Here is a 20,950-nt window from a genome sequence, read left to right as displayed (position 1 = left end):
ATCCTTATGGGCTGTGTGCGAGGGATGGGGCGGCCGGTTCCGAGCACCCGGCAGTGCCGGGCTAGGTGTGGGCTCTCCGAGCATGATGTAGTTGAGTTTCTTCAGCGCGCCGGCGGCAGGAGGGTTTGGAAGCGCATTTTGCTGTAGGTGGCAAGATGCACCCAAGAAGCAATGCACGGAGCGAAGCTCCGGCGGGCTAATTTTGGTCATGTTTTGCCGTGGGTTTTCAGTGTTGATTGCCAGTTTGAGGATTCTCTGGGTGAAGGGCTGAATCAGCTTTTGCCAACTCCGGCGCTGCGATGTCGAGTGACCTTGATTATAATGTGGGGTGACCAGCAAGATGGACCAGGAGAAATGAGTGTACAGTGAGGGAGAGTGCCCATCCAGTTTGGAGAATCGGAACGGCAGCAAAGCTCAACTCAAATGCGTCACTTTGATATTTTAAAGTTTATTTATAATATATGTCTTCAGAGGAGTGATTGATGAGACAGCCAAGTGCTATTCAAGAACAGTACAATTACAGTTTCTTTCTTGGAGAAAACACAGTGGAGTCTCCACGTCTTTTACTCCCTGTTCTAAACTTAGTGACTCCCAAGAGATTAAAGAGAGATGTTGTTTGTTTTAGCATCTTGTCTCTTGCCAGGAATGACAAAGAGGATTTGTGCTCCTTACAGATTAAAATGAACAGAAATACAAGAAAACCAACCTCCTTTAAACCAATACCCCTGTCATAAAAATCTCTGCCAGCGCTATCTTCCTGCTGTCCTGCTCTAGTATTCAGGTACCTAAGCTTAAGCTAAAACTGGAACTGCATTTTTAAGGGAAGCACCATCGTGTAAAAAGAGGTGCCTTCTGCAACTTCTCTGCTGTAATCAGTCAGTCAATCAAGCAGAAAAAAAAAAAACCAACCTTGCATAAACATCTTTCTGGCAAACTACTCGGATGATCTAAATCGATCTTTCAGAAATAATTATGTTTATAAGAATTGAAACAGGCTCTGAGAAATGCAAAAGCCAAGGGACCCAGCCTTTCCTTGCAATAATTTGGAAGTTTTGTTGTCCCATTTATCACCTGTACTTGTGCTATTTTCCGCTGTTCTGTGGAAAGGAAATCGATAAATCTGCTTATACTCAAGGTTTTTTCCAGCTCTCCCAAAACTGGGATGTATCTAAGGCTCCCATCAGCAGGTACCAATGGGATGGGCAGGTGTGGAGCGCTCATCGACATGACTGCCCTCCTGTGATTGAAACTCCCTCGTCTTTGAATCCCTCCCATGACTCCCTTCCCCATGCTGAGCCATAATCCTTGCTATTATCTTCAAAGTCTCACAAGCCATGCTCTCCTCGACTAATTCAGTAATGTCCCATCATGTTGCTCCCCTGCCCCATCCCTGCTCCCTGCAGCCGTTGTGTTGTCTCACGTCTCTTCTCCCAGCCCCTCTTCACCCATTCGTCTGTTCGATGACTTATGTGTGGCATGGCCTTCCCTCCCACGGCTTTGCATTCCCTCCTCAGGCCCTGCCTTGAGGCACTTAAGAGAATCAGTCAGATGCTAATCAGAGGAGAAGCATTTATCTTATTAAAACAAAAAAAAAAACACCAAAAAAAAACCCAACCAAAACTCACAATCTTTTCTTATTAGTGTTGCAGCCAGCACTGTGACAAGAAGGAAGGGACGATTCTGTCTGAGGCTTTTGACATAATTAAAAAAAAGAGCAGTAAGTGTCATGATAAATAGCGGGGTCGCATTTTTTCTGGTTTCGTAAACATGGATCTGGATTAACTGTGATGTGAATTATGCAGAGCTGTCCTGGGATTTACGCAGCGGTGTTGAGGTCTCATCTCTGTAGACTGCTTCCAAGAGACAAAGCTCTTGCCACATCAGCAGGCTTTTAGAGGTCTCTGTGCCTTTTCAGTCAACTGCACTTTTCTTTTCAAGATTTCCTCCTTTTACCTGATTCAAAAAGTCACAAGAGGGCCACCGTCCGGGGACTGTATTAATCCTCTTTTCCCATCCCACTCTGTAGAAGCATGATCATGGACTGCTGCAACCCCATGGGACTCTACTGAAATACTAAACAGCTCTGACCACATGCAGATTTATTCTTCCACTCTCTGCAAAGCAGGACTAGGACCACTGTTTCTGAAGGAAATCTTGGATTAAAAAGAAATATATCACAGGCACGAACGTCAACAGAGAGACTGCAAAAGGAACGACCAGTTACCACTTTCTGTTTGCTTTTCCCTGGATATTTGTGGATCAGATTTTCATTTCCATGAATATTTTAAAATGTTTTTCCTTTTTGCAAAGCACGTTCGTATCAAATGGACAAATCCATAGTCAGCTCTATGTATTTTCAGAGCAGGGCAAAAAACGCATCAGCTTGAAGTCCAGGCAACGTATATGTTGAAACTGGCTGAGTGCGTTAAGAAAGCCACATGCCAAACAAGCAACCAAGTTTTAGACAGGCTGAGGAGACACGGGTTCATGGCACCTCGGGCACCTGGAGGAATGGCTGGAAGGTGCAGAAGTAACAACTAGGGAGCAAGCCCTGTGTGGTTCATCTCTGGAGATGAGCCCTTGCCAAGGCAACCTCTGCGCTACGAGCTGCCCGGCAGCCCGGAGAGGGTCTGGTTAGTCATTATCTGCAAAGTGCTTCCAAAACCATTCTGGGGCCATGGTAGTGTCCGGCAGAACAAACAAGCAGTGAAGTTTGAGGGCAGACTCGAATAAGCAGACCTGGCCAGAGAAAGATTAGGCTCTTACAACATGCCTTTTTGCTACTGCCATCTCCTGTAAAGGCAGCTTACCTTGAATTGCAAGCAGTAAGAAAGAAACATGGAGTCATTTATTTCATCATCCTCTGCCAGAGCAAGATTGTTCCCTAAAGCATCTTTTCTAGTGATTTGTTCTGCTTACCTTTAGAAGACACAAGTAATAGCCTTCATTCCTTTCATAAGAAGACTAATAGACATCAACAGTGGGATATTTTTTTCTTGAAAAGGAGCCAAATGTCTTTTCTTTTTTTCTTAATTCTATCTGGCTACTGTTAGTTAATCTTCTTGCAGCAGTCCTTGACTATTTCTCTCCTCCTCGAGGCCCTCAACCTCGATTCGGGTCTTTCCTTTTCCTGCCACATTTCAGCCCACTTACAATATCTTAATTACTTTAAACTAACCCTCTAAGACAACCCCCTGGCAAGCTAATATCCGTGTTCCTACAGGTATCTTCTAACAACCAGACATTTTACTGAGTGACAAGGGAAGGGAAACAAATAGGTGATAAAGCCCATGCTTTTATATGTCGGTTCTTTCCCGACCATTTAAAAACTATTGTAGGGAATTTTGATAAAGTTTCAGACTAAGGTATTGAGAGACAAAGCAACTTTTTGTTGTTGTTGTTTTTTCAGAAAGAATATTTTAAAAGTACACAGGAGCAGGAAGTGCCTGGGAATGTATAGGGTTAATCTTGTCTGCAAAGTAATTGAGAAAAATATCCACTGGTTTCTGAGGGCACTCTATTACCAGCCGAAGGTAGGAGAGCCTCCAGGGATTTAAAAGCAGTCAATAGTTCTAAAAAAAGACAGAGCAAGCCTTTGGTTCTGGTTGATATTAAGTTAGAGCAATAAGTCAACGTAGCTTTTCCATACCAGCACCATCTTCAGACTTATATACACAAAGCTGCTTCTGGTCTGCAAATGAAGCTGGCTCCAAGTCTGCTCAATGTTATTCTTCCCTGTCTCTACCCTCTCCCATTGCGCTGGCTCCTGCAAGACTGTTAGCGAGCCGTGGGACTCAGCAACCAGGGAACCAGGTAGGGGAGGGGAACTGTAGCTGGGAGGTAATAATTGCTTCCTAATCAGCTGCCGGGGCCAGTGGAGAGATGTTACCCTACATCCTCTGTCAGCACAGTACATGTTGTCACACCAACTGGGAGTTGCTCCAGGTGTGCCACCGCTTTTCCTTCCTATGGGGCTCCTCTGGGGACATTCCCTAATGCCCCAACCCCACCACGGGAACAGCATTGGGAGAGCTGGAGCAGTATGAAGGATATTCTGCTGCCTGTGATCACTTACTTTAAAAATAAATAAGCCTGCTTAGCAGACAGATTTATTACCAGCCATGAGGGATTATGAAGCCGAGTCACTTTGATTCATTAGCGCATTCAGAGAGTTTGTGTAAGTTCCTGGAAGCTGTCTGGGATGGTCTTTAACCGTCCTTTTGCTGTTACCTGATGGTGAAGGGGAAAGTTGGAAAGCACTTGTGCTGAATTTGTTTTTCCCTATGTTTGGTAATAGATGTTGACAAGCTGTTTAAAGAACTGAGCCTTCTGACTTGTGCTGTGCAGAGCCGTCCTTCCAACTCAGCTACGCGTAGCCTCTTCTATTCTTTCCTCCCTCTCTATAATATTTAATCAACAAAGCCTTACCTCCATTTCCCTGAGGCCAGAGTATTGCATCTTTCTGCATTTAGAAACCTTCTATGCATGTGAACATGTCCTTTGTGCAGTGATCTTGTTTTAATTAGCCATTTCTCTCTTTTTGGACAGAAATACAGGAAATGACTGTGTAGAGCTTTCCTGCAGCCAAGAGGCAGCACAGCACCCTCAGTCCCCAGCTGTGGGTGGTGGGAGAGGGTTGAAAGGGGAGAGGAGACAGACTGCGTGCCCGGAGCTGGCAGGGGAAGGGAGGCAAAGCTTGGGCAGGAGAGAGGAGTGGGGAGAAGACAACCCTGGGTCACCCTGGGGATAGGCGGGGAGGCAGAAGAGGCCTGCCTAGAACAGGTCAGAAAGCATGACATGAGACATCTTCTTTGTAATGACCAACATGTCATGGAAAAGAGCTAATTAAAGATGATGTTAAGCCAAAGATATTAGGACAATAACCCACCCAAGACCAAACTGTACAAGGCAACAGTTGAATGTTAGCATAACTATCCTTGGCTTCAGCAAGACACAAGTCTGTCCCAGGTGGTTTCCTAATCCTACGTTCAAAGTTCTTGTTAGATAACATGCTTATTCATCTTTTAGGCTTTGTCTCCTTAAAATTGTATCCAGTATTTTCCATCTAAGTGTCAGTCCATTCAAAAAGAGTTGGCTTAGAGACCTCTGAAGTTAACACCTTTCAGAAGCTCCTGTGATGTTCAGCCAGTTTCCTTGTCATTAGGGACTTACTCCATTTCATAGCATTAGATTAGGAAATTTACTGAATATTCCTTAAATCCCTAGTCATGTAAATATTACTGATGGTAAGAAAAATATGCTGTTAATAAATGGTCCTTGTCATAACTAGATCAAGCTATGGAATATATTGTATATCAATATTGGCTAAATCATTGTCTGTGGCCAAGGAATGACTACACTTGGGTTCTGCAATGCTTCATCTTCAGCTTTATTACTAGCCAACACTGCATGTTAGGGAGGCTACAAGTGAGTGTGTGGCATTTCCATTTTGACCGTGTCATTGCTGTAGTCCGGAGATGTGTAAAAAAAAATGTGGGCTCCCTCTCCCTTTGGTGGGAAGCGAAACACTCCGTGAAACACTCTCTGAACATCAAAGCACGGCTGGCAAAGCAGAGGAGAGATCTCCTCTGCCTTTCGGTTCTGCCACAAGGAAAATGAACATAATCCTGACCCTAACTGTCTTGTAATTTTTATTAGCTCTCTTTGGCTTGCAGCAATGACCCTGTGAATAATGCATGCTGCTAGATGGCTTTCCTAAGGAAAGAAGGCTTACGCAATCATATTGTCTGCCACTACCCGCCCTCTCCTTACCCAGATATTCTGTTAAGTAAAAAAATTAAAAAAAAAAAAAAACAAAGCAAAAAAAACCACAAAACCGAAGACCATGTAGGGAAGAGACCTCCTCGTAGTGACCTCAGTGAGGAACATGAGCTCAGTTCTCACTACGTATCTGAGGTGCTACTTGGGTACTCAAGTCCAAGAAACACATTCATGGAAAAACGGTTTTCACTGTTTCTGCTGCTCATGCAATGACTTGTTTCTTCACAGATCACTCACAGTGAGCCGCAGAAGTCATGCTCCAAGCCTGTAGCAGAGAAAGTCACAGAGAGCTGCCAGCAAATTTGCCAGTGCAGGCCACCTCCACCATTACCACCGCCTCCTCCACCTCCACCGCCCCCAAGGTTGCTAGTGGTGCCGAGTAAGTAGTAGCCGCTGGTACGTTTGTGGTGCGCTGAGGGAGGGCGAAGTGACGGGGACGCCTGGACAGATGGAAGGAGAAAGGATGTGGGAGAGGGCACAGCTAGCTCATTTGTCATTTTCCATTTAGCAAATGGAGGAAAAAATGTTCTCACTAGAGATGGAGATCTGTTTTCTGATCAATGAATAACGCTTGACTTTTGGAGGAAAGCCAGAGAAATTCCCTCCTTCCATTGCATTATATATGATTCCCTTGTTTTAAATGGTTCCTTAATGCCATAGCCCTGGGAAATGCTCTTCTACGCAGACGTAGTGCTGTGCTTCCCCTGGAGTTACATGTCCTCCTGTTTCACCAGGTATGTGGCTTGAGGGTCTGGGCGAATTAATTTGTAAGCAGGCAAAAATTCAAGCACTCTGCCTAGACCATCCTGCAGGTTTGGCTCTCTTCAAGACACCGGAGCTCTACTGGTTTACCATAGCGTTGAGTCAAGTTCACTGGTTTTATCTGAATTGCTTATAACTGTAACAAAGGTCAGAGGCATGTCAGGAGTCAGTGGCAAGTGAGCAGTTTTCCCACTAATGCACATACAGGCTAAGACTTGCTCTATTTCTCTTCATACAAACCAGTGCTCCTAAGTCTTATCCAGCCCATCCCAGCTCCTCTTAATTTCCAGCCACGCATCCCCATGTCCAGCACACCTTGTGCCTGCAGTTCCTTCTGGCTAGCTCTGCCAGCTTTCTTCCACATCGGTATTCCATTCGATGCTCAATGATTCCTCTAATCCCTGACACACAGATCCTTTCCGGAGAGCGATAGCTGTGCCGGTGGTCCCCGGAGAAGCAGTCCCTCCATCGTGGTGTGATGGACCTCACCAGTGCTACCTGCACTGGCTGGGTGCAGGGACATGGGCTGGACCCTGCGCAGACACTTGTAGGTCCCAGGGATTTGGTATCCCAGCAAATCTCCTTAACGCTTCGCTGTTTTCGCAAATTTGTCTCTCCCTAAAAGGCTGCCTCTTAATTCTTCTCCTTGCTTTGATAAACTCCCCTGGGAACAGTGTTGCAAAGTATATCTATTATCCTTCCCTGTCGTTCCCCCAAGGGAAAATAAATCATTAGGTAGCATCATTTGGCCATTTGTCTTTATCAGCGCCATGCCCAGATGTGCAGAAGACACGAAGAAGGCTTCTGCACAGCTTTTATCCAGGCAGAGGACAGGCAGAATTTTACAGTGTGTTTTCTGCCAGGAGCGTGCTTTGTATTTGTGCCACACTGCAGAAATTTAAGGCAAAGGCAGGAAAAAAATCATAGGGAAACACTTGGGAAAGGAAGTACAAAGACAGCTTGGAAAGTGGAGATGAAGGTTTTTAATAGAGGAAAAATCTTTTTCAATGTTCACGAAAATGTCACGGACAATAATATTGAAAATTCCCTTGATCTTTGTCTCACAGTCAGAAAATAAAGTACCTTGTCACTGTTTTCTTGTACCTGGGGTACCTCATTGCCCTGAGGGAGCTGCTCTTACCCACGCAAGATGTGTGGCACAGGCACCAGCCCCGCGGCTCAGCTGCTGGGAGGAGGGCACCGCTGCCGGGCTGCTTCCCATCGGGCAGCTGGTCTGAGTGCGTGGATTTGTCTCCTGTGAAGTGGGAAGGAAATCGTATCAGAAAAAAAGAACTCAGTCACTCGTTGCAAATACAGGAAAGAAAAATCAAACAGGCCTGCGACTGGGATAGCCTCATGCTTACTCAGGCTGGATTGCCAGGTGCTAACCCAGTTCTAAAAATGAGCTATATAAATCCAGATGACTAATATTTAAACAAGTTATTTCATTTCAAATGCAATAAAAAAAAATAGATTACACATTCCTTTCACCAGTAAGCTGTAGAGTAGCAATCAAGTGCCTCATCTGGAAAGATGCTTTCGTTATTATCAGCTGTCTAGGCACTGATTTAGCCCACGTGTACAGCAATCCCCATCCTTGTGAGAACGAGCAAGCCTCGTGGTTAAATATTGATGTTATAGACACCGCTTTTAAATGGCATATCAGAGGGGAGGGCAGTAAAGGGACAAGACAAGCTATTATTAAGTGGTGGATGCCAGACTTGCACTTTGCACTTTTTAAGTGATTAAAGCTAAGTACTGGAAAGACCTCTGCAAAAAAGCAGCAGCCCGGGAGCTGCAAGTTTTTTACCTTTACAAGGTACGGTGTCTGCACTGTGAGGCACTTCATAAAGATGCTGGCATTGCTGTCAGAGCTTTGTGAGCCACAAAAGGCTGCAGCCTGCTAGGCACTTGTCCTTAAAAGCTCTTTTTGCAATCAAACTGAACATCGTTGGAGATTTAGCTCATCTCTACATCCTTCTGAAACAGCTACTGTGGTTTAGGCCTGATGATTAAAGCCAAAAGATACAAAATTCCCGTCCATCCTGTTACTACAGACACTGACAGCTCAGTGGCTGCTAAATGAAGCCATTTAGTGCTCTTTGACATGTTCTGTCCGGTCTCCAGCTGCTGCTGTGGAAAAGCAGGGGACCCTCTTTCTGTTCTCGCTATCAGTCTCTCCTGAACGTTTTGCAGACCCTACTTGGATGTATGTGACGGCACTGGGTAACTGTTTGTGAGCAGCTGAATCACTCCCTGAAAGGTTTTTATTGTGCTTGAGGACAACTCAGGACTTTCAGGAACAATTACAGTGCATTCAGTGTCTCTTTAGACATTTCAATACTGACAGGTTGATCCAGCGACAAATCTTTAACTCTCCTTCCTGCAGATAGAATTATACAAAATCTGTTAAATGTTGTGAGTTCCAGAATTTGTGCATAATAACTGGTAAATGTTGTGTTTACTTTGAGGGACAATAAGCTAATTCCCTCTGCAGAAAATGAGTAGAATCACACGCAAGTTAGCCGTCAGTCTAAATACATGAGCAGTGGTAGAAACACCAACTTTCCAGGTTCTTTAGGAGACACCTCACTATTTATATTCATGTATTTACAACAGGAATGTGGGGAGCGTGTTTCAGTGCAGCCTGAGGAGGCATATCATTTGTTCAACAATATGAATATGGGAAATTAATTTTTACCATTTCACCCATATATTTCCAAATATGGACCACAAAATTATGGACTTGTGAATTCAGAGAATGCCTCTGCCATCAGAACTCCAGACTCCAGGGAAGAAAACATGGGCTGCTTTTGTCCTCCTTCATCCATGACCCCAGGCCTCCTGTTCTCACGTTTCTAACTCTTTCACACAGACCACTGGCATTTCCGATGTCCTTTCCAACCCCTGTTCTTTGCCTTCACTGCATCCACTCTGCTGCTGTCATGGGGCATTCCCTCATAGCAGCATATCCATGTGCCACCTCCTCGCTAAGCAGAGGACTCACGGTCTGCCCGGGTGAATCCGTCTGCTTTACAGTGTCTAAATGAAGGCGAGGATCAGCCACACTGGTCCCTGTGGGTGCTGGTTCTCTCAATATTGCTAGTTCAGCCTCATCTCTTTCTGTAAAGTGGAACACATGGAACACTTCAGTTTTGAGTTTCCTGAGCTTCATTCCAGATGCAGTTTGTTGGCGTCCCACTGAGATACTGCTGTCTTGTTTGGTATAGATGTGCACCTTACTGAGAGTCTTCAAGGAAAGGGCCTTCAGCCCATGTTAGAAGTAACTAGGATGGTGGGGGACTATGTGACAACGTAGTGGAGACTGTCAGGAGACGTGGTCACTGAGCCAGTTGCAGTTCCTCCAGATGGTCTGGCACATTGATGTTTCCGCAGGAACTCTCCTTATGCAAGCAGCAGCCTGCTCTTTAACCTGTGCCTGGAAAACTGCTCGTTGACGAAGTGAAGGGAAAGCTCATGAGGCTCTGAGGGGCCTAAGGCCAGCTAAGCTTAGATGCTGACAGCAAAGAAAGGAGGAACTTTCAATGAAATTGAGCGTGTTCCCTAGATGTGGCTGTAATGACCTGAAAGAGATAGAGAAGCTCAGAACCTGGCCTTTAATTACTGTTTCTTTTTTTTCCCCCATCTGCTTTCCTCCTTGTCTCTGGATCTCAGCCAGGACTAAGGCAAGGTGGACGGAATACTTGTTTAGGCAGCATTTCTAACCCAGCTTCACAGGCCCATGAGATTAAGCTAGTTCAAATGATGTTGACCCTCCAAAATCTAAAATACTGCTGTTGTCAACCCTTAAATACTTTGTGAGCACGCAGGTTTCTCCAGGGGCATTGCAAAGAAGAAAGGACTTTGTTTGGAAGTAGCAGCTAGGCTTTCAAAAGAGGAAAGGGTTAAAGCTAGACATACAGTGTAGTCAGCATCAGTTTTAACCTGTGTAATGTTTGAGGAAAAATCATTTCAGAAGTGACTTCTTCAAAATGGTACAAGGAAGAGAAAGGTTGTTCAGCATGCTCTCCTCCCTTGCTGGTTAGCAACATCTGCTGTCTCTGCTCTACCCATCTCCCACGTTGGATGAGGAGCCTGTGGTACTGCCATTCCCTGTCTGGATGATGGAAGTGTCCAGTCAAACATCGCTTCAGTCAAAATTCAGAGGAGGAAACTTAAATAAAAGGTTTTATCTGGGGTCATTGCAAGCTGTACTAGTACAGCTGAGTCTGGATACGTGAACCAACCTCTGACTTGTCGGATGCTTGCACGTAGATACACGGTGAGGTCTTTACAGCTCCTGACCTCAGTGAAAGTTTGCCCTGAGATACCAGTTGAGATAAAGCATAATTGAGTCAGCGCAAAGCCAAAGTGAATGACATCACTGCAGAGGACTCTAATCTCCAGGCTGTAATTGTATGATTTTGTTTTTCAAGGTGAAATCTTTTCCTTTATCTTTGGAGATAGTGCATCTAATTAACTAATTATTTGGGCTGGTGAAAATGCCAAAATAAAAATGACCAACTGCAGGAAGGGTGCAACTTTTTGGCAACTATATGAGCACAAATATATAGCTTAATTTCAGAAAGTGTGCAGGGTCCCTTCAGTGCAAGTAGGAAAGCTAAGGACACGTGGATCTTTTAGGACAGATGGTCACAATGTGTGTATATAGACAGGAATCTGAAGTACAGGAACAGCCTGGAACTTCTTAAACTTTGAGTAGGTTTTAAAGCAACTAAAATTTGCAGATTTGGCTTGCTGACTGTTAACAATGTAGCCTTTCACAGCAGGAACTTATTACAGAAATAAAAAAAGTATGGCTCTGGGACATAAAAGAACAAGAAATGGTTTTTCCTTAGGCTTTTCTACAACCTAAATCCTGGTGGCAGAATGGACAGGGTGACCCAGCGTGGATCCAGAGCATGAGTTTGAGCCTCATGCTGAGCACAGTCTCCACATGGGCGCTCAAACAGGGGAGCTGAGTGTGGCCCTGATGCTCATTGCATCGCTTCTTGTACTACTTGGTACAGATGTCGATGTGCTCGCCTGCGCAATGCCAAGAGGACTTTTGCCCTTGGCAGAGGTCTATGATTGTCCCCCAGGAATTGAGGGGAGGTTGTGATTGCAAAATGAATTGAAATCTTCCTGGAGGCCACCACATATTTTAAAACACGAGGTGCCAAAGAATTTGTTGTGGGCAGTCTGGTGTAGCCGCTGCAGTTGAGCGTCTCGGAGAGCTCTGACTTTAAGTTTCCCTCTGGGAGGGCCTTTTGTCGTGTGAGTGCTTTGTACCTTTCCAAACAGCTGCCGCAAATGCAATTCTGACCCTATGGGCTCCGCTGGCAGGACCAGCCTTCCTTTACCACCCTTCTGCCAGAAGGACCGGTTGTGAGTAGTTTTGAGCTATTTGGGCACACTTGAGGAATCTTGGATTAACTTCTCCCAAGTGCTGATACTCAAAAGAATAATCTGGGGAAGATGTTTTCCTCCATACTTCATACAACACAGCAACTACCAAAACTGAACAGTAATGGAAGAGAACTACAGTAGCACCAAAATGGAAGGGTACACGTCGTCTCCTACACCAAGACATTTATGGTAACGACAGCTACTGTGAGAGAATACTGTTTTACCACAAGTCTGGTCTAGACAGCGATCTTTTTAAATGCAAGCAGAATGCTGAAACAGGGAAGCCCTTTCAGTTTTGGTAACACAGCTGTCATACTGTGAATTACAGTCTTCTATGAGAGCATTGTTTATAATTTACAAAGCAAAAGCAAAATTCAATTCTTGTCTTCTCCCACATACACTTTCATTTTTCTGGAGGATTGTGACTGAGAACTGGCAGTAGGATTTGGAGGCTTTCAAACCTAAATTGAAATCCAGCCCTGCAGCTGGGAGTCATGGATGATGGCACATACAGAATCTAGTCCAGGTCCCCATCGTGTTGTTTTCACATCACAGACACTACTTTCTCTGTTCACACACTGAACCATATCATTAAGCGTCCAAGATGGGATTTAGGAAAAGTTCACCCACCTAAATCAGAAATGCAATGATTAGATCAACTGCCAGCGCCTCTGATTTTATCACTAAAGACATAAAGACTTCAAAATCCTGATATTTTTTGCATTTAGCAGTTATTTTTGGCACAGGAATAAAAGTTACAAGTCCTCACCTCCCAGTCAAAATGAGAAAATTATTTAGGATGAGGAGATTCATTAATCAGCAATCAAATATGAAGTTTGAAATAGTTTGGACATCTGGGATGTTATATTAAGTCTGAAGAGCTGGATTAGTGACTGGAAAGCAGGTAAGACTGGAAAGGTTCATGCTAATCTTTGATGATAGGATTGTGCTGTCACTCATGCACCTAACATCTCCTCATACCGGGCTGTTGTAAACTCCCTGTCTATCTTTGCAAAACACTGGTTAGATCAGACTATCAGTCACAGCTTCCATCACTTTCCCAATTCACAGTTTTTCACCACAATATATTCTGAAATGTTTTGTCAAGGCTAATTTTTATTTAGGCAAGTGATGAATCTTCTCCCTGTTCTGGGACCTTGCAGATTTGTTTTGAATTTTTCATGCAGTAATAAATCCATATTATGGAAAAATCCACTCTCTTGAAAATGCACTCGTTCACACATTTTGAAGTATTTAAAAATAAGAGCCTCAGGCCAGATTTTGCAGTGCAGGAATCAGTGGGAGTTCTGTTATCTATAGATTAAAAGCATTGTCTAATTTTGAAAAAAAGAAGCATCCAATATTAAACTGATTCTGCAGTAGAACAGTCCTTTCTACTCTGAGATGCACCCTCCAACAGCTTGATTTTATTTTTTTTTAAGCAAAAGGAGTTGGCTAAGCTGAAGACATTAATTCCCCATGTGGATGGCAGTCCATTTGTACATGCCTACCATTTCACTGATTAAGAAGATAACAAATCTTCAGTGAAATTACTGATGACTCAGAGGCTGCTGATTTACAAGTAATTGTAGGTTCCCCTGCTCGTGGCAGCAGGAGTTGTGCCTCATCTCAAAAAGTCAGAAGTAAATTCTTAATTGGCACAAGCTGTTCTCCAGGGAGGGTTAAGCAGCTGACCTTGGTAAAGCAGACCCACAGAAATACATGCTCTTGTAATGGTTTGGGACATTGTCTTTGTTGTAAACACAATATAAAGGTGTTGCACTGCCTGTGTAATCGCAACTTACGGGTCATTTTTAAGTCAACGTAGGAGATCAAGGAAGCAGCAGTGTGGACATTTGGGGTGTTACCCCAACGTGAGTACATAGTGTGCATTAATATAGTACACACACAGGTTAACAACTGATGCCACTGCCAGAAACTGTCGTTAATAATTATGCAGGTTGATCTAGCACTTCCACTAGTAAATCATATCACACTATAACCACATATCTATAGTAGCAAATTATGAATTCCAAATTGTTGTTAAAACAAATCAGTTTATAATTTTGAAGTGTCTTTTAAATGGAGCTGATATTTCCTCAGTTCATTGGTTAGAAATATTTTACACAAAAATCTGTTCCTTGACAAATGCTGCTGTTAAACTGGACTTTTACCAATGGAGCAGATTCTATTGACTCATCCCTGGACATTTTCCTTTCCTTTGGAAAAGGGAAATGACTGTCAGCGAAGCAAAGGGAGGGTTTGGTTTAGCCCTGGGTTTGATGTTGCAAGCCGCAGGTGCTCTGCCTCAGCTTTGTGGGGCATCGTTCTGCAGCGCTGCTGCCTACTGCGGGGAGTGATGGTGAGCAGCTTCTCTGCAAAAGCTCATCTACCTGTGCAGGTCCAGACTTCTGTGTAAAGCCTGGGGAAAGTGCAAATAGCAACCAGGAACCAATTTGCTTGCTTTTGTGACCGTAAGGTAGCCTGTGCCTTGTCTTTTAGCTTTCAAAGAGTTACAAATGTACTGTGAGTGGTGATTGAGGACTTCATGTTGGGCATTTGGCAGGGTGAAATGACTTGAGCTGTTAATGTGATGTAATTGCCATTTTAAGTATTCTATATTTTATGGAGACTGCATGAAAATTTATCAGTTGACAAATGTGATTTTATTTTTATTAGAATTAAATTTACCCCAGGTTTGGAAGGCATTTCACACTTCAGTTCCATTTTACTCTGGGTGGGTCATCCATTTTATGTCCCTTAAGTTGAACCTGAATACAATTTGGAAAAGGAACTTGAGTGCACTAGGTATGGGAATTATTAATTGGTCTTCTCAGGGGCATTTTTAAGTGATACCTGTAGCTCTTACTTCCAGCAATAACTGGGCCATCGAAGCGGTGTTAGGAATAAACTGTGTAATGTCAAACAGAAGGATTGTTTTTATATAGATGCTGTATGCTAACAGAAGTATCTGCTACATCATCAGCTGGCTGTTCCCTAAACTCAGACATATGACTTGCAATATGGCTTTCTTTGTAAAGTGAACTCTTTAAAGCCATCTGTACTTACCAGTCTAAAGTGTATGTCTATTATAGTCACTCTCTCCATATAGTGTCTGAATGCCCAATAGGCAAACCACTAATTTTTTAGAGATGGACACAAACCAGTGCCTTAGAAACTGCTGCTATTAACACATCAGGAAAATATTCCAAGTATTTCCAAGCCTTCCATAACCTGTGTTAGGAAATTCAGTCTGCAGGTGGCCGAAGCTGGTTCTGTATCTGCCTTCCCTGAAGGCACTGATTTTGAGAAATTTTCAGCTCCAAGCTGCGAGGCTTGTCCAATCTTTGCTGTTATCTGAAGGTTCCTGAGCTCTTTAAAAAGCTGCTAAGGATCTAAGAGATATCTTAATCATACCAGTAGCACTGAATCTTACTCACATTTCATAGCCTGTGACTTTGATGGCACCACTCATGTGAATACCATTCAGCCTGAAGAAGTTGTGCAGATCTGGACCTTAATTCGATCTATATATAGAATATTATACCAAGAAAATCTGTCATCTTTCCGTGGGATTGAATCTGCCAGCCCTGAGGTATCTTATTAATCATTTGCTGGCGAAAGACTGGTCATCAGTGTAGGAGCTTAGACTTCCAAAATCATACTTCAGCTGTTTGAATTTCAGCCTATATCATCCCTCCTGTGAAGGCCCGTTCACTGCGAGAGCTGGAAGATGGATAAGCTTTCAGAAGACTTGATGGTGATGTACTGTGACTTCCACAAAGGAGGCGTCTTGCCCACCCTGTGGGTAACAGCGAAAAGAGAGTTCAGGATGCTGCTTGTCCCTCTGCCCCTGACCTGCTGGGATTTCCCAAGAGAGTCAACGACAATATCAGCCACTCAGAGCTGTCATATCTGAAACAGAGATATTTTTTCACCTCTGTAAACTGGATTTGAGGCTAGTGGATATCAAGCATTGAAGATCATTATTATTTTCAGGCTCAAAAGTGAACTGTAATTGCTGTAGAATCGATCAGGTATGTCCCGTGCTACCACTCATCGAAGAGGAGGCTGCACCACCCACCACACAGCAGGGAGGAGAAGGTGTTCGCCGTGCCAGGAGCAAGAGGCAGAGCCTCTGACCATGCCATCACCGCACGGTAATGAAACAAAGGAGGTGGTCTGAGGGACATGACGAGAACCCGTGGTGCAAAACAGCACTATGTTATGTCTTATTTCTCCTCTGTCAGTGCTCATACAGCTTCAACGAAACCCTGACAAAGGAGCGTATATCAGCAGGTAGTGGAATTAACAGGATAGCCTGGAAGGGCTATCACTATATGTACTTACAGTGTCCATATGGGTGCCACTACCACAGCACCTTAACAGGCTCACCTGTGCCTGCCTTCACAGCACCTCTTGGGGCATGGATTTCATCCAAGGCTGCCTGAGGCTCAGTAAAAGCAAGGGCTAGCTTTTTAAGGGCTTTTATCACCTAAAAATGCCAATAGGTGCTGAATGAGGTCGCCAAACCACTTAACTCCTAGCAAGTGTCCTAAGCCGTGGCCCATTCTGCCTTATTTTGGAGAGGATGCTTTCTATGTGCTATGTACTAAGCACTTCCTCGCTGTTGATCTGAGGTGAGTGGTGGCCAGTAGGCCACAAGGGAGGACGCATGGAGGATAAGGTCAATATTCTACTGATGTCTTTGCTCCTTGGCAGTCACTTCTTCATAAGATGCCCTCTGCAGCTGCACCGTCCCATGCGGGAGCCTGTCTCTCCCTGAAATACCTGGTAGCTGGTGATGAGCCCACCTTCTGCCCTAAAACAGCCTCTGAAACAGCGTGAAAGAAAGCCAGCTTGACTGGGGGAGACAAGTGTCCAGAAGACTCATTTCTCTTCATACCTATCTTACTGCAGTGGATCTGGGATGTCACATTGGCTATGTGATGGAGGAGGAAAGCTCTGTTGGAACATGCATCTCCTATCCCCAGTGGGTTCCAGTTTGGAAGTGACCCTTTACTTCTTTTCCTGGTCCCTACTTTTGTCTGACGTCGAATGCCTCAGGGCGCAGTGCCATAAGCCTGCAAGAAGCCCTGTTCCCAAGAAGCTCGAAGAAGCCACCACGTGTTTGATGCATTGCAGCAAACCTCCTCCTGCCTGTGTTGAAGTCACTCACACCTGTACTGAGCTCTGTGGGTCTCGGCGGGCAGAGGGCTCGCCACAGCAAACGCCAAAACAGAGGCTTTGGATTTTTTTCAACCTTGTTATGAGATGCAGCAAGGAAGGCAGAGCCTCACACAGCGGGGTGGCCGACCCTCGCAGAAGTGGCCGTGGGACAGGCATACCTGGGGCACGCTGGCAGGGGACGGGCTGCATCAGTCACTTGGTCTGCAAGGCTGATTACAGCCTATTACAGGTGTTGAGTTCATCCTTAAAACATGTTGGGAGTTCGCTCAGTTCTGTGTATCATACTTGTTTTTAGGTCCTCTCTAGGAAATCTGTGCCGGCCAAAGCAGCATGGAGGAGGGACATAAATAGATATCTGTATGTATGTGTGCATGTGTGTGCACGCTTGTTGAATACTGATGGAAATATGCTTTCAGACATCAGAGCGCCGAAATGGCAAAGGCAGACTTGGCATGAAGGTTCAGTGTTTTCAGGCCCCTTTTCTCCAGGATGCTCTTTTCACTGCCGTAACTTGACGAGGTCCCACAGTTTGCTGGGGCACGCAGCTGATCCTCAGCACTGATTTTTTTCCCCCGCTGAAGAATAGCCGGTGCTCTCTGCGCGCGTCGCTCGCCGCTGGAGAGCCAGACTGTGTGTTTGTGCAATGAAGTGGATGGTACTGTGCTGGCACGTCTCTATGCCTCTCAGTGGTGCCTCTGTTCAAAAGAACTGAGAATTACTGTCCTCGGGTCAGTGCCATTCTGCTGTTGTTCCGCCATAGACCGTGGCCTCGCTGCTGTGTTTGCTTGAATAGGTAGTTGACGGGAAGGTCAGGGAAATGCAGCTAGTCCTTGTAGAAATATAGATGAAGTACTTATAAATTTACCTATTTACCCTATTAGAGAATTGGGAAATGAATAACAAGAGTGCTGACTTGCAGCCTGGTGTTGTACTTTTTATCCCTGTATCTCGCAACAGTTTGGAAGGCTGTCCCCATCCTGGAGAAGGAGAAACAGAGGCTGGGGGTGAAGATCTTTCCAAAATCACCCAACAAGCAAGGGAGAGAGCTGGGGCTGGAACCCACGTCCTGAGAGGAATTTCTGTCTCCTACCCACACTGTCACTCTGCCTAAGTAAAGAGAGGTTAAAGCCTATATCACAAAACTCAGAAGATTAATCTTAAGGTTGTATATCTAACCCAAGTTAAAGCATCTGGGCTTTCTCAGTGCTCATAACCTTTGTAAATCATGTCACCTTCTAAAATAAATTCCAGGGTACTAATTTAGCAGTAAATTTTCAGACACTTGTGACCCGTTTCTCAGAGGCACCAGACACCCACTAATCTGATGGACGACTCCTGCGTTTCGGGAAGCGGGCCACCAAGTGCGGCAGGGTTCGCCCAAGCGATGGCTCTGGCGGGGAGGCAGTGCTTGGGACTGTCTGGGGGTGTCACTAGGACTATCTCGGTGCTGCCCAGCCTGGCGCTGAGCCGGGTTGTGGAGAGCAGGGGAAACATGAGGGTGCCCACAAGGCTCTCCAGAAGGACCCTGTTGCGAGGGGGAGGCTGCCTGGCAAGGCACAAGGCTTTGGTTCACATTCGTTTGGGACAGAAACCAATAGGGTGTGATTTAATCAGGGTAAAAACAATTTGCTCCTTTTTGCTGAGGGAGAGTCAGATGGTGAGGGAGAAATGGCATCTCACGGGGAGACTGCTGGTTAGAAAAACATGTGACAAAGTCAGATCCGAGGGCAGCGGCTGACGTGAGCGTCCATTGTAAAGATAAATGCCAGAGCCGAGTGTTAACACAGAAACTAGCTATGATGTAATCTCCTTAAAAGCCTTTTTTCCACAAGGCCTTTAAATGCTACTGCTTCTCCAGATCATGCTGTAGAGAACAGACTCTCCCTCTATGCTCGCTAACCCCGCTCTCCTCCAAAAGACCTTGGCAGCTGAAACCATGTTTTGCTCCTATTTGCAGGGTCATACCTCAGTTCTGGCGGGTCCCATCAGCTTCACCAACAACCTAATAGGATTAAGGCTGGCAGATCTGGCCCTCAGCCTGTCGATCATTTGGAGCACAGACTTTCCCTCCCTCCATTTTTCCATAGTCCGTTGACTGCTCTGCTGTATGCATCGTCATCCTTCCATAAGCATGTAGGACTCTGAACTGGAACACTAGTTTTCCTCTGCAGCAATGCAAAACCAATACAAGTTATCCCACAAGCTTAGCATCAGCCCTTTCTGGGCACCTTATGGGATCCCACCTTGTTTCTGTCCATAGGTCTCAGCCATACAGAGGTTCTGGGCACGGCGTAAGCGTGCCGGCTTGGGGCAGAGCTCTGGCGCCTGCCCGGGAAGTCAGCAAGGGATTTTGCTGCTTCCACCCCTGTAATGCAGTTATGGCCAAATCCAGTGTTTGTGTCTACTCCCAAGGAGGAGGCAACATGATCCAGAGGGTAGGACTGGCCGGGAGTCAAGAGACATTTTGTTTCCTGGCTTTTTCATTGAGCTGCGGTGACTTTGTACAAGCCGCTTCCCCACAGTGTGCTTCGCTTACGCCTGGGCGACTGATACTTTCATCTGCTATTGCTTTTATTTTGGCCCTAGCGATGTGTTCTTTTTCTAAAGGACTCTCAAACCTGCCAGGGAAAAGCAGCTGCATAAGACCTACCAAGACAGCACAGCAACGTGGGGCTTTAGTAAAATCCACTGCAAAACCCAAACCTAAATGTGTGCAGGTTCAATAACCTCTAAAGCTTAGATCTTAAGCACCACGCTTAAAACTCCCCCTCCCAGCTCCTCTCTTTTTTTCTGGCTGTATCCAGGCTTGGGTTTTTTCACCGGCGGTTCCAATCCTGTTCCTTGCAATGAGCCACGCACTCCTCTGTCGCCCACGACCTTCAGAAAACTCCTGCAGAGCTGCCCCTTCCCTCCACCTCCTGCAAACTCCAGTCTCCAAAACTAAGCACAAAACTGAGAGTGTTTCTTGTTTCAGAAGTATTTTTAGAAAGGGGGAGAAAACTAAGGAGAAGAGGGAACCAGGAGTGTAGAATAACAGCGTCTACAGTGTAAAAGCTGCGGGGGAGGGAATTTCTCCAGCATCATCCCACACATGTTTTTATTATAGCAGAAGTTCCCACTGCGTAGCGATTGCAGTATCCCCCTTAAAAGTGTAGTAGAAACATATGCACAGAGCAGCTGCATGATATAAACTTGCCTGCAACATAATGTGATAAACAGAAGTCTCATCTGCTGCAGGAATAGCTGATTTCCACCAGTATTATTTAACCTAGCTACTCCAGGGAGGCACTAAATCAGGACAGGCTTTCTGCTGAGCACACCACTATTGCCAGGTAGTTGTTGTTTACCCAACCAGCCCATGGCACTCTGGAAATGCCCCTAAGTTTACAAGCAACAGGAAGGGCACAGATCTGTAAGGAAGTGAAAAAAAAAAAAAAAAAAGAGAAAGAAAACCAACATAGTTTTTCTTTTTTCTGGATCAAAATTTGCTCTAAAATCAGGTGATTCTTACTTTCTTTAAGCCAGTCTACTGCACGTGTAACTTTACAAGTTACAGCCATGCTCCAGAGGTGAGGGTGGTGGGACAGGGTATTGCTGGTCTAAAGCAGTTCTTTGGTCTTTCCTCGCTGCGTAGCATCTTCTTCCTGTGCCTGTTCTCTGTGGCAGGATCTCAGGGAACAGGTCCAGCAGAGCAGCTTTCTGTGTCACTGCTCTCTGGGGACTGGGATAATCCAAATACTTCCCATCATGTTCGGATTTACTGGAAATGAACTTGCCCCAAGTGGACTTCATCTGTTATTGAAGCCAT

At 45.1% G+C, this 20,950-nt stretch overlaps 1 protein-coding gene across 1 annotated transcript in view; it reads left to right on the top strand.

Moving 5' to 3' along the window:
* Positions 1–24: 24 nt before the first annotated feature.
* PRIMA1 (proline rich membrane anchor 1) overlaps positions 25–20,950 on the top strand; it is a 52,167-nt gene continuing 31,241 nt past the window's right edge. Inside the window, exons 1-4 of the mRNA XM_009895510.1 lie at positions 25–143; positions 231–365; positions 3,410–3,533; positions 6,010–6,160. Coding sequence (XP_009893812.1) covers positions 25–143; positions 231–365; positions 3,410–3,533; positions 6,010–6,160 — 529 coding nt within the window. The remainder of the gene's footprint in view (positions 144–230; positions 366–3,409; positions 3,534–6,009; positions 6,161–20,950) is intronic.

The sequence above is a fragment of the Charadrius vociferus genome, unplaced genomic scaffold (assembly GCF_000708025.1).
Source record: "Charadrius vociferus isolate BGI_N301 unplaced genomic scaffold, ASM70802v2 scaffold140, whole genome shotgun sequence".
Classification (NCBI taxonomy): domain Eukaryota; kingdom Metazoa; phylum Chordata; class Aves; order Charadriiformes; family Charadriidae; genus Charadrius; species Charadrius vociferus.
This window is presented reverse-complemented; position numbering and strand designations above follow the sequence as displayed.